This window comes from Girardinichthys multiradiatus, chromosome 20 (assembly GCF_021462225.1).
Source record: "Girardinichthys multiradiatus isolate DD_20200921_A chromosome 20, DD_fGirMul_XY1, whole genome shotgun sequence".
In the NCBI taxonomy this organism is placed as follows: Eukaryota; Metazoa; Chordata; class Actinopteri; order Cyprinodontiformes; family Goodeidae; genus Girardinichthys; species Girardinichthys multiradiatus.
Genome location: NC_061812.1, coordinates 20,124,331 through 20,137,172, shown reverse-complemented (window position 1 = coordinate 20,137,172; position 12,842 = coordinate 20,124,331). Strand labels below are relative to the sequence as shown.

The 12,842-nt window shown below is 39.8% G+C and overlaps 1 protein-coding gene across 6 annotated transcripts; it reads right to left on the bottom strand.

Moving 5' to 3' along the window:
• Nucleotides 1-654: 654 nt before the first annotated feature.
• Nucleotides 655-12,834, bottom strand: nprl2 (NPR2 like, GATOR1 complex subunit). 6 transcript variants are annotated; one of them, XM_047347337.1, is made up of 12 exons: nucleotides 12,279-12,437; nucleotides 12,043-12,139; nucleotides 10,707-10,798; nucleotides 10,437-10,605; nucleotides 10,212-10,320; nucleotides 6,801-6,937; nucleotides 6,365-6,462; nucleotides 6,078-6,114; nucleotides 3,017-3,110; nucleotides 2,812-2,929; nucleotides 2,551-2,693; nucleotides 655-982 (listed from the first exon to the last, which is right to left on the bottom strand). In XM_047347337.1, the coding sequence occupies exons 2-12, from the start codon at nucleotides 12,112-12,114 to the stop codon at nucleotides 915-917; spliced, it is 1,137 nt and encodes a 378-aa protein (XP_047203293.1). In that variant the 5' UTR covers nucleotides 12,115-12,139; nucleotides 12,279-12,437; the 3' UTR covers nucleotides 655-914. The 6 variants fall into 6 exon arrangements, with proteins under 6 accessions (XP_047203293.1, XP_047203295.1, XP_047203297.1 ...); XM_047347339.1 differs by lacking the exons at nucleotides 12,043-12,139; nucleotides 12,279-12,437 and adding an exon at nucleotides 12,707-12,834 and having other exon boundaries at nucleotides 10,688-10,798; XM_047347341.1 differs by lacking the exons at nucleotides 12,043-12,139; nucleotides 12,279-12,437 and adding an exon at nucleotides 12,707-12,834.
• Nucleotides 12,835-12,842: the final 8 nt, after the last annotated feature.

The window sequence follows — 12,842 nt, the reverse complement described above, 5'->3', positions numbered from 1 at the left end:
TGAACTTTAGATTTTGTCTGCTGATTTATTTCGTTACCAGTCTCAAAGGCACTATTTGTTTGCATTTCTTTTGTTTAATTTGCAAGATATTACGAGAGATATTACAGTTTGACAAACATAACATTTTAACACAAAGGTATTTCCAGTATCCCACATTGAATCTTGAGCTTCTTCTTTTTAAATTCCCTTTTTTTTTTTTTTGCTTGTATAGCTATAGATCAAGACCAATTCATAAGATGATTTGAACCTTGAAAGTAGCATATAAAGAAATAAAATATTTGACACGGTTTACACTGTAGTTTTAGTTTAAAGTGAGATTTGAAATGCTCATCCTGGTATTTGATATTTTTAATTCAACCAAACTTGTCCTGTTTGAAACCAACAGTATGAGGAACCATTTAAAAAACAGGTATGTGTGAAACAATAACTAATTCCAACAGTTAGATAAATGTAATCAAATCCCATTCAGCACTACCGAAGTCTGCCGGCCACGTACCAATAGCTATGTGTTGCTGCAAAGGTTAATGTTGTCTGGTATTTACAGTAAATATAGACTTTTTTGCCACAATGTATTCAGGACATGTAACAGCAATTACCATATTTTTGTTTTTTTCAAACAGTAATAAAATAAAAAAAACACACAGTAAAACTGAGTATGAAACAGTTTAAACACAACTTTAATGTATATTCTTGTTATTAACCAGACAGTTATGCTCTGTTATAGATGTCTGCTTACAAAAAAAGAAAACAATAACCAGATCCCAACTGAAGTTAGCCACATCCTTTTACGGCAAGGAATAAATAGCACATAAAAAAATTAAGCAAAGAAAACTACAAAACACAACTCGATCCTTGCTGTGTCTTGGTCTTGGCAGCCTTGGCTGAGGCTTCCTGGTGGATGGCTTCATTTAACATCACTTCCAGCAGATGACAATATTAGGGTCATTTTCCAAACGCTCATCCAGCTCTTGGTAACTAATCCCTGTAAAACCAGCAGATAAGGCAACAGATAGGAGAATAAGAAACCAAATTGAGTCTTTCCATAACATTTTATAGTACAGCCCGGTTCCCCTTAGGCTTTCAACATGGGTGTGTTTATCTTTTTAACGTCACATTGATTAACAATTTCTCCCAAAAACACAAACTCTGATGCAAATCAGATTAGATGAGAGGAGTAAAGGGTGACTTTTGCTCTGGTTCCAACAAAGACCTTAGATTGGACCCGTTAGCTTGAAGATCTTCAGTTCTCCAGGTCACTTCAAAATATCCTTCTCAGACTTTTAGGTCTAGTTAAAATAACTTCTCATCTCATGCATGTAGTGTCCCAAAGAGTTCAAAATGTAGATGTTTTTATGACTGCAATAGGCTTTGTGCTCAAAAAAGGTTTGCCTGAATACCTGTGAAGAAATGTTATTGTCTTACATGTCTTACTTTGAACGTGGAACAGCCCCAATCATGATATATTACTATGTCAAAAGTGATAGTTGGCATTTTTGTTTTCTCTCAGCTTAAAGAGTGTAATATAGAACAAATAATGGCTGTCTAAAGTGACACAGTGCAGTTAAAACAGTTTATCTGCTTTATTATCAAGCAAAGATAAACTGAGTTAATACAATATGCAGTTTTCAAATGATGAATTCAATCATTAAGGGAAAAAAGCCATATAAATCAACCTGGCTCTACATGAAAAAAAGATTAGTGACTACAAAAGATGACTGCCATCAAGTGTTTACGATAACTGTTGAGGAGTCCTATATCACTCTTGGTCCACTCTGCCTGCAAAAATATCTTAATTCAGCCCCGTTGGGTGGTTTTAAATCACAAACAGCCTGTTTGAGGTCATGCCACTGCATCTTAATCAGATTTAAGTCCAGGCTCTGACTAGGCCAGTCTAAAGCATTCATTAAGGAATTTTTGGACTTGTTGTTGCACTTCGGATGATTGTCCTAATGTGTAACCCAATTAATCTGAGTTTAAACTAATGACCGCTCCATCTCCATTTAGGATTTGCGGCTGTGAGATGACTTCACAGTTTCTGTCAATGAGAGAAAGTTGTCGGTATGATGTTCTCTTTTTAAAATGTTGTTAGTTTTACACCAGATATAATGGCTGCACACTTTCCACAATGTTTCACTTTTGTCTTCTAACTCAAGGTCAAGATATTAGATCTCAGACTTAGGTCGTGAAGCTCCTTTCTTTAGGTTCTTGAAAGACCAACAAGCTTTTGAGTAGTATTAGATCTTTAATCAGCTAAAATTAGATTTTTTTCTTCTTTCCCTAGTGTACAAACTGTAATGCTCACAGTTCTTAAACATGTGTTTATTAGTCATGGACAGAACATGTAATCAGGGAATATTTTGCACTGCAATGTTTCTGTAATTTGTGCTATAAATAGTGTGCTGAACTTTTGCAAGAATTTTATAAAACAAGGAAATGTTAGTGCTTCTTGAATCACCGAATGTACCAAAAAGGGTATCAGTACTAGGATGAGTCACATGGTACAATCTATAACACAAAAAACAAAACTGTGTCTAAAGAGATCATCTAAACCTGTTTTGCAGCAGATCTCATCGTAACTATGACAACCAGTGTAGAGACGAGGCGGTCTGCTTCTCTCGTCCCTGACCACCTTCACGGGATACTTCTGCAGCCGTCGAATAAGAGACTTCATCAACCCAAATTGGATTAGCCTCCTGCCCCCCCCACCATGAAAGAAAAAACACACAACACACACTTGGTTAAACAACAGTGACCTCATATTTCCATAGCAGTAAAGTCATTTCAGGAAGTGATAGGATGAGCTAAGCTGACCTCTCATCAACCCTTTGAAGCTGCTGCGAGTAGCGAGAACAAAGGTCTCGGACCGTAGTTCCAGGACTGAGACCACAGTAGAGCTGGAACACATCCCTGAGGCTAGCACGTTTCTGACCTGATCATGACCCAAAAACAAAACTGTGTAGTCAACATCTGGAAATATATAAAAATTTGATTTTTTTAAGCAGCTCTTTTTCCTTACCTTGTTTGGAGACATAGCTGAGGCATTCGTCCTGAATGGACTTGTCATCAATGAGGCTCTGGACCTTTGGCGTTGTGCAGTAGACGTTTGAATACTGAAAGAAGCAACAAGATGATCATTGAAATTGACCCAAAAACGGTCAATAAAGTCTAGATGTATATTACAGGGTTCCTACAAAAATGTTCCAGACTCATATTTTCATGTCATTAAATACGTTTTTAGCACCTCTTTTATTATTTAGCTATGCCTGTCCAAGTATTATTTGCAACACTCTAAATGTATTTGTTTAGCACATTCAAAAACAACAAAAGTTGACATAACTAAAGCACTGAACTGAGAATGGGATTAGCCTTTCCTCACCAAATGAACCCCATCTTAATTTCATTTAGGTTCAGAAAGCTTAACTTCATTCAGATTTTGATTTCTTTCAGGCAGTTCAGGAGTGATGACAGGATAACTACCATTTATCTTAACTGGAACGTAAGACTGAATTTAGCATAAAAATGAAAAACATTATTGTTCTCCCTAAAGATAGAGCCCAGAATCAAGTTATACAGCATAAAATGAATAGCAATGGACCCAATATGGAGCCCTGGAGGACCCCAAAACGGAGAGTGGCTGCAGGGGAGGAACAGCTGCCTAAATGAACAGAGAGGACCCTTGCCTGTAAGGTATAATCAAACCAAAACAGATCTGCAGCTTTCATGTCCACATGGTCCAAACATGATACCAGAATATTGTGATCCACCTTATCAAAAGAATGCTGATAAGTCTAAAAGCACTAAAACAACACAGTTCCCCGCCCCAACTGCTCTACCGGCTGTAAAAGCAAATAAAAATCATAATTTTCCAATAATTTCTATTGCCTTAAATCACATGGTTGGAGTCCATAGAATGTTTGTTTTGTAAAATTATGTAACAATGTGGTGCAGAGATTCCCAAATGACATAGGATGATCCGGATCCAGACCTAAACAGCATTTTTCCTGATTAGTTGGATTTCTGAAAACTAATCATGCAAAAGGCCTTGGGTCTGAAAGGCTGTTCTAATTAAATATGGAAGTAAATTGGGTGACACTTCATGAAGTTTTTTATAATGCCTTTCACAAACCGACGTTTCTGTCTTTTAGAAATAAAATAGGTAAGAGAGTTTGGAAAAAGAAGTTTTTCCTCATGTATCCAAACCTGGATAATGCTACAAACCAATTACTGCTGAGGTTCGACTATCGGCCGAACTCTCCTCTCCAATAGCCTGGTGTAGGCCTTACCAGGTAGGCTGAGGAGTGCGATCCCCCTGTAGTTGGAACACACCCTCCGGTCACCCTTCTTATGAAGGGGGACCACCACCCCAGTCTGGCAGTCCAGAGGCACTGTCCCTGACCGCCACACAATGTTGAAGAGACGTGTCAACCATGACAGCCCCACAACATACAGAGCTTTGAGGTACTCAGGGCGGATCTCATCCACCCCCGAAGCCTTGCCACCGCGGAGCTTTTTAACCACCTCGGTGACTTCAGCCTGGGTGACGAAAGAGTCCAACCCCGAGTCCCCAGCCTCTGTTTCCACCAGGGAATGTGTGATGGCAAGATTGAGGAGATCCTCGAAGTACTCCTTCCACTGCCCGATAATGTCCCCAGTCGAGGAGCAGTGTGGTTTTCGTCCCGGCCGTGGAACACTGGACCAGCTCTATACCCTCTACAGGGAACTCGAGGGTTCATGGGAGTTTGCCCAACCGGTCCACATGTGTTTTGTGGACCTAGAGAAAGCATTCGACTGTGTCCCTCGTGGTGCCCTGTGGGGGGGGCTCCAGGAGTATGGAAACGGGGGCCCTTTACTAGGGGCCATCCGATCTCTGTACAAGCGGAGCAGGAGTCTGGTTCGCATTGCCGGCACTAAGTCAGACCTGTTCCCGGTGCATGTTGGACTCTGGCAGGGCTGCCCTTTGTCACCGGTCCTGTTCATAACTTTTATGGACAGGATTTCTAGGTGCAGCCAAGGGCCAGAGGGGTTCTGGTTTGGGGACCAGAGGATTTTGTCTCTTCTTTTTGCGGATGACGCGGTCCTGCTGGCCCCCTCTAGCCAAGACCTACAGCATGCGCTGTGGCGGTTCACAGCTGAGTGTGAAGCGGCTGGGATGAAGATCAGCTCCTCCAAGTCCGAGGCCATGGTTTTCAACCGGAAAAGGGTGGCTTGTCCTCTTCAGGTTGGAGGGGAGTTCCTGCCTCAAGTGGAGGAGTTCAAGTATATCGGGTCTTGTTCACGAGTGAGGGAAGAATGGAGCGGGAGATCGACAGATGGATCGGTGCGGCTGCCACAGTAATGGGGGCGCTGTGCTGGTCCATTGTGGTGAAGAGAGAGCTGAGCTGAAAAGCAAAGCTCTCGATTTACTGGTCGGTCTACGTTCCTACCCTCACCTATGGCCATGAACTTTGGGTCATGACCGAAAGAACGAGATCCCGGATACAAGTGGCTGAAATGAGCTTCCTCCGTAGGGTGGCCGGGCACTCCCTTAGAGATAGGGTGAGGAGCTCGGCCATCCGGGAGGGTCTTGGAGTAGAGCCGCTGCTCCTCCACATCAAGAGGAGCCAGTTGAGGTGGCTCGGGCATCTATACCGGATGCCTCCTGGACGCCTTCCTCGGGAGGTGTTCCAGACACGTCCCACCGGGAGGAGGCCCAGGGGACGACCCAGGATACGCTGGAGGGACTATGTCTCTCCGGTGTGTCCTGGGAACACCTTGGGCTCCCCCGGAGGAGCTGGAGGAGGTGTCTGGGGAGAGGGACGTCTGGGCGTCTCTGTTGAGTCTGCTGCCCCCATCGTCCCGGTCCCGGATAAGTGGAAGATGACAAGTACGAGTACCAATTACTGCTGAAACAAATTTAATTTTTCATTCTTTTTAGGAAATACCAGGAACACTGTTAATGGGAGCCAATAATACAATATAATACAAATATTTTACATTTAAAGGTTGACCTTTGGGATAATTTCATGAACGGTTTCACAACACCAAATGTGCATGCAATGGAAAACACTAAACAACATGTTGTAAAATTAGTCCAGTACCTGGAATATCGATACCAAAGTCACAACACCATAATACCTGGAAGTGGAGGGTAGATACAAATATATCAGTTTTTATTGTTTGACCCGGAAGACGAGGGAATGTTAAACAACACACACAAATTCAACCACAAACAGCCAGATAATTTAAAGCAAATAAACTGTATTTAAAATATGTTTTCACTAGCAGAATAACTACATTTCTAAGAACTACAACAGCATTGCTGATCCAGTCCTAAATGTGGGTAATAATGTAGTGAGGTGGTGCTGTGTTACAGGAATGTACTCACAGCAGATTCTGCACAGCGATACGAACAAGATTCAGCTCGACGTCTGCTTCGGCAGAGATTTTCTGAATGTGCCTGAACCCATCGATGTGAGGCAATATCTAAATCAAACAATATAACAGAAAATAAACATCTTTATCCCAAGCTCTATGGCTTCACTTGTTCAAAGAATGCAAAGCTTTATTTACCATTAGTGTGAGGATATGTTATTTTATTACCGTAATAACACTGTACTACATCAATAAAGAGCCCTTTGTCCTATAAGAGAAGCTCATCTCCACACATAAAAAAATTAAAATGAGAAACGTGTCCACATCACGTTTTCCGACGTGATAACAAGTGTTACACACTAATCTCTTTACCACTTCTTCTAGGAAATCTAGAATATGTTTTATCATAACATCTGTTGATATTAGCAACGGCACAGTGCTCATCCTGCCTGTTGAGTGGTGAGGTCCCACTGAGATTTAATGAAAAGCTCTTTGCATTCGGTGAAGACAGGCACGTCATATTCCTGGACAGTGGGGGGGTCCTTTCGCTGCTGGATGAGCATTAGCTGGATAGTGTTGGAGTCATCTGGAGAAAGAAACAGACAGATATATGGACAGGGTTTTTTTAGACGTTTACTTTCCTTTGGGATAGGAATGGACTTAAAATTTCATAAGAATATTTTGTGGTATTTATTATGATAACAATAAAAGTGACAATTAAGTATTTACAACTTCTTTGCGGTGTTTCTTTAGGCGTGTCACTGCAGTTAAAGTCACAAAAACATAAGTACTGCTCTCAACAAAATGTACCCATTTTGAAACAGGCTGCTTCAGAGCAGCCATTCCACAAAGAAGGGTGATTTCTATCCCTAAACTGCAAATAGCCATTGCATTTAATCAGATTTTTAAATTTGTTGATGCTGTCAAGGAACAAACAGTGGTGAAAATAGTAAAAGTAACAATCCCGATAATACTGTACATTTTTGGGGGTTTTCGACATCATTAAATGACAATGACAATAAATCTAAATTATTTTTATAGTAACGATAAGCAAAACGATAAATGCCCACCCCTACTTCCACAGTCCCTCTCCCTCAGGCTACCACAGAGTACAGTGCCTCAGTGAACATTTTCCCAACGTATTTTATTGAGTTTTCATAATAATAATCATCTTTATTGGTCATTGCACATGTACATTACAACAAAATGTGTCCTCTGCATTTAACCCATCCCTTATAGGGAGCAGTGGGCTGCCATTGTGCGGCGCCCCTCGGAGCATTCTGGGGCTAAGGGTCTTGCTCAGGGACCCAGAGTGGTAATCTGTGGGATACGAACCTGGCCCCTTGTGTCCCCTCTGGAACACAACCCTCCTGTTCTAACCACTAGGCCACCACTCATGTGACGGAGAAACACAAAATATTGCCTGATTGTGTAGTGGAAGGGAAATTATGCAGGGTTTGACATGTTTTTCCAATCATAAATCTAAAAAGTGTGGCATGTAGTTGTATTTACATGCTTTACTCATTTAACCTTATATAAAATTATTATTAGTAAACATCTGTCCATCTTTGTGTACTTTTTCTCACCTTTATGGAAAAAAATCATAAGAAAGTCACTGTTAACAAGAAGCCACAAGAGGTTCAATTTAAAATTGCTACAAACCATGAGGAAGAAGATGCTACAGTCAGACAAGCAACTTTTGGGCCTACATCCAAAATGCTATGCGTGATGCAAAAAAATAACACTGCCCATCACCCTGAAAACAACACCACTACTGTGGCAGTATCATACTGTGGGGAAGCTTCAGCAGGGACAGGAAAGCTGGTCAAAATTGTGCATGCACGTATGACTGCTTCTGTATTTCTGATTAGAAAACACAACTGGTACCAAGAAAAATGTAACCACTAGTGCAGATTTTAGCTCAAAAACAGTAACAGATTTAATTACTGTTTTTCTTTTAATAATAAATAATCTGCAATCCTTTTAAGAACACCTGTGGGGACTGCAAAACACTTAAATTTGGCAGAGGTTCACCTTCCAACAGAACAACAATATACATACAGACATGGCTACAATGAAATGGTTTAGATAAAAGCATATTAATGTGTTTGAATGGCCCAGTCAAAGTCCAGACCTAGATACAGTTGATTACATGTGGTAAGAATTGGAAATTTGCAGATGCTGTCCATTCATTATTTTATTTGGCAAAAATAGTCTCTAGTTGTACAAAGCGGGTAGAGAACCCAAAAGAGGTGCAGCTGTAATGGCAACGAAAGATGCTTTACAAATTATTGACTCAAGGGGGCATAATGTATCCCACACTTATCACATTTTTATTTGTAAAGCCATTTATTCTTGGCCTTCAACTTTACATCCTGCACAAGGGAGCATTAGCATTAATCCTACCTTCCAGCAAACCCAATAAGTTGTTGACATCCCTGCCATTATTTACAGTTTTCCATATTCTTCTAAATATAATAATTTGTGCTTTTGCACAAATGTATTTTTTTTTAAAAACGGACAGAATATTTTTAAATGATCTTCCTCAGTTGCACATTTCTTAGAATTCGTATTTGCTTGTTCAGAACTGTTTAGTTTTTCTTAAGTTGTACATTTGACCTGACTGTAACATCTATATTATTTTATCTTATCTTATTTTTATTACTTATCTTTATATGTGTGTCTGCGCATTTTCACTTTCTTGTGAGTTTGCTGCTGTCAACACCTGAATTTCCCCCCTGAGGGACAATAAAGGATGTTTTTATTTTAATCTACTCTACATTTATGCAGTGCTTTGTGTTGGTTTGTCACATAAAATCCCAATAAAACACATCATAGTTTGTGGTTATAATGCGACAAAATGTGAAAACGTTTAAGGGATATAAACACTTTTGAAAGACACTGTTATTACAAATTTAGGAAAAATCATTCAAAATAAGTTAAAAATGTGAAACTACATATGTGACCTTGAAGCTGTAAATTATTGTTTCCCTCATGAAATACGTTTTAGTACCTGGAAACTGACAAGCAGAAGCAGATTATAATCACTATAAAGACGTTATAGGCACGCTATAAAACCACCAACCCCAAGCTATCATTACCTGGAGTAGTTGTTGGGGAAAAGCGACGCCCACCCTTTCAGTCTTCTAAGGTTTATTTGATCATCACATAATAAAGGTTATTAGCCCTTATCAAGTTTTAAAACAAGCCAAACTCATAACACATTACACCCTGTCATTGCTTGTTAAGCAAAGATATATTTGCTTATGCCTATTTTAAGCTTCCTACATAGAATTTCAGTTCTGAATCAGGAAATGAGTCTTGAGTCACATATTTCACAAATATGGAGATATTTACAAACCTTAATACAGCTTAGCCTTTAGGTGCTGATGACTATATGAATGTGTGCAATAAATAAGCTTGTCGCGGTGAATTGCACATAATCAAAGCATGACCATGAGAGAGCTAATAATTGCGTACTTGTTTTTTTATTATTTGGAATATGCAAGACGTTCCAAGGTTGTTCCATCCTAACAGAGGCAACAAAGAATATCTTAAAACTTCCTTTTGGTTCTAAATTGTTAAGAACAGCTCTGGTTCTTTAGGGACGTTTATGTTTGTAGTAGTATTTATACGATGGTTGTTATATACTGTATGAAAAAAAAATCTCCAGTTGTCACCAAAAAAATAAATGCTGGTTGGAAATCCTTAAAAGTCAGCAGGAATAGGCAGTCCTGTTTTAGGCTGCATAATGATTTCCTTCTGCTGAGATATCTCCCATCGAGATGCTTCACAGTGTAGCAACAAAACATTATTTCTAATAATTATTTCTAATTATTTCTAATAATACAAAATATTACCTATGGGTAATGTGCAGGCTCCTGTGGCATTAAGATCCTCTAACAAAGTTGACATTATAGGTAAAAGCTTCTGCTTGCTCTCCTCCTTTGATATGAAGCCACTCTCCAACTGCAACACAGCAGGGGAGAAAATCACAAATATCACCTTCAAGTCATTTCACTATCAAAATATGAGGAACAAAAGACAATTATAGCTGTAACAACATGATAATAGTAATATATTACCTCCAGAGTTGTGAGGTACCCAGCCAGCTTCTTGACTATTGGCTCAAGTGCGCACGTGTCGGTCTGAGCATCACAAACGAGGCCGAGGTTAAAGAGGAGGGCATTTCGGCTGTACTTCTTATGCTCTATGCACACGGGACAGCCGATTAACTTCCTCTCCATAGCCGTGCTATAAAATATAAGTGTTTAAAGATTAATAGTTCCATTGAAACAGAAACAAATCATACATTTAGAGACTAAAACAAACGGACTTTTGTTGAGATGACATACACTGTTATTAATTTGTTCTGTAGTTCTGGCTTGGTGATGATATAAACTTGGACTGTGTCAAACAACTCCCGTGAAATGTACTCCTCTGGAACCTGTCAGTAGAGGACAGAGGAATCAATGAACACCATGATAGTTTGGGATAAGACTTTTTACAGTTAACTAAAAAAAAACCTGCAAACACAAAAACAAGAAAGCCAACAACAACAGGAACTTTGATCACAACTTTTATGGATACTATTCAGTGATGTATTTTTGTACAAATGTACACTGACCATTAAAACAAAGTAGAGTAATCAAGTATAGATTTCTAAAGCAGGACTTCATAGAATATAAGGTTTCTAAGAAGTGCAGAGAAAAAGGTGAATTCTGTATTTAGGTCGATGATCACAAGAGCCGATTAGCTGGCATCAGTAAAAGCTTTGGAAGACAAGCGACTTTTAACAGTTTTTGACCGATGATCTAAAAAAAATGCTAATGCTTGAGTTGTATGGGCATCAACTTTATGTGTTTGAGCCAGACTTAGACTCTGATGACCCCCCAAGCCATGAGGGATGGTCCTGTGAACGGCAAAGCTGAAGCCAACAGTAACAAAGATCATCTTCAGAATTTCAGCAGGTACAAATTTGTCTAGATTCCTGTTTGGCTTTTTCCCAAATGATTGGTTTCTGGGCCTTATTGCCCCTGGTAAGATCATTAAATATATTTAATTTCCAAATCTAGCCAATGCAGTCTGGGCTGCTACTTTCCCCAAATGTTTTACGCCTCTTTTGTTATTAGAAAATTTGCCCAAATTTTTCTGAAGTCGTTGCATTGATCCCACATACAACATAAGGTTTCGCTGGTGTCATACAGAATATAGGCACATATTAATAGGACGATTTGAATCAAAGCACGCATTAAAGAGGTAAAACAACATGAAACTCTGATCAGGCAGCGCCTTACAGTTTATGTGAGATCATTAGAGGAATTTGCATGTGGAAGCTTTTATGTTGGAGGGTAGACTTTCTTTTGATTAAAGAAAGTGTTCAGGACAAAGCTATTCTGGTGACAATATCTAAAGCACCTTAGATTGACTTTACAGAAAAGTCTAGGTAGTATAAGGGTGCCTCAGTCTAATACTAGAGAGCTGCCATCCTGCAATTTTTATATGCATGCCTTTTCCAACACACTTTATTCAAATGCCCATCATCCGCATGTCATTCAGCCCTGCAAAGGCGTGGTAACGAGCCATTCATTTGATTCAGGTGTGTTGGAGAAGGGATGCATCTGAAAGCTGCAGGATAGTAGCCCTCCAGAACTGGACTTAGCCTCTCCCGGGCTAGCTTTGCTCGCTTACCTGATATGTTATCTTTGGGCCCAGAGTGGGGTGAAATTCACTGAAAAATATGCACTCTATTCGAGTGGCCATGCTTCACATGGACTTTTCACCTGGCCTGTAAAGATAAAATAGAGAATACTGGATCCTCCCTCTGTGTGTTATGCTAGCTTTTAGCACCAACGTTAAAAACAAGCAGGTGGGCTTGTCTAAAATTAGTACATAAAAAGCTCGAATGTTGTACGACGTTTACATACCGGTGCTATTCGAGCCTTTTAGAGAGAAAATGTCGTCGCTCTGGCGTTAAACCATTCAAAAACGCTGAACATTTTAAAGCAGTCCGTCCAAACTGACAAGACCGCGTTACAACAACACTGCTGCATTCAGGGACTCCGCGGAACTTACCCATTATACACACTAACCAAGAAAATGAGAGCGTGTAAAGACTAGAATAAAAATATGTGAAAGTAAAACTATAAATTTTATGCGTTGGATTTTATCGTATTCACTTTGAAAGGTTTTGAATGGTTCTGGTCCCGGTCTGTCCTCTAGCATGATAGAAATGTTCTCTATACGATACGGAATTATACCATAACCGTTGGGTTTTTCATATAATTTATACCAAACAGCTGTAATACAAGAGTTTAGGTACGGTTTTTAGTTTCTCTTGCTATTTGACACCCACCTTTGAGAAAACAAGTTAATAAAATTCTGATTTCCCGCAGTCTTTAAAGGAAGCACCATTCAGAGTTCTCGTCGAGCGCTGCGTATGGCACGTCGCGCCTAGAAACGTGTTGCGTCATGGTGTCCTACGCCATACA

Coding starts and splice junctions, on each gene's coding strand:
- nprl2 (XM_047347337.1), bottom strand. CDS start 12,114: ATGGCCACTCGAATAGAGTGCATATTTTTCAGTGAATTTCACCCCACT. Junction 10,321..10,436: donor GGTACCTCACAACTCTGGAG/GTAATATATTAC, acceptor GCTGTGTTGCAG/TTGGAGAGTGGCTTCATATC. Junction 6,938..10,211: donor AGCCTGCACATTACCCATAG/GTAATATTTTGT, acceptor TTCTTTCTCCAG/ATGACTCCAACACTATCCAG.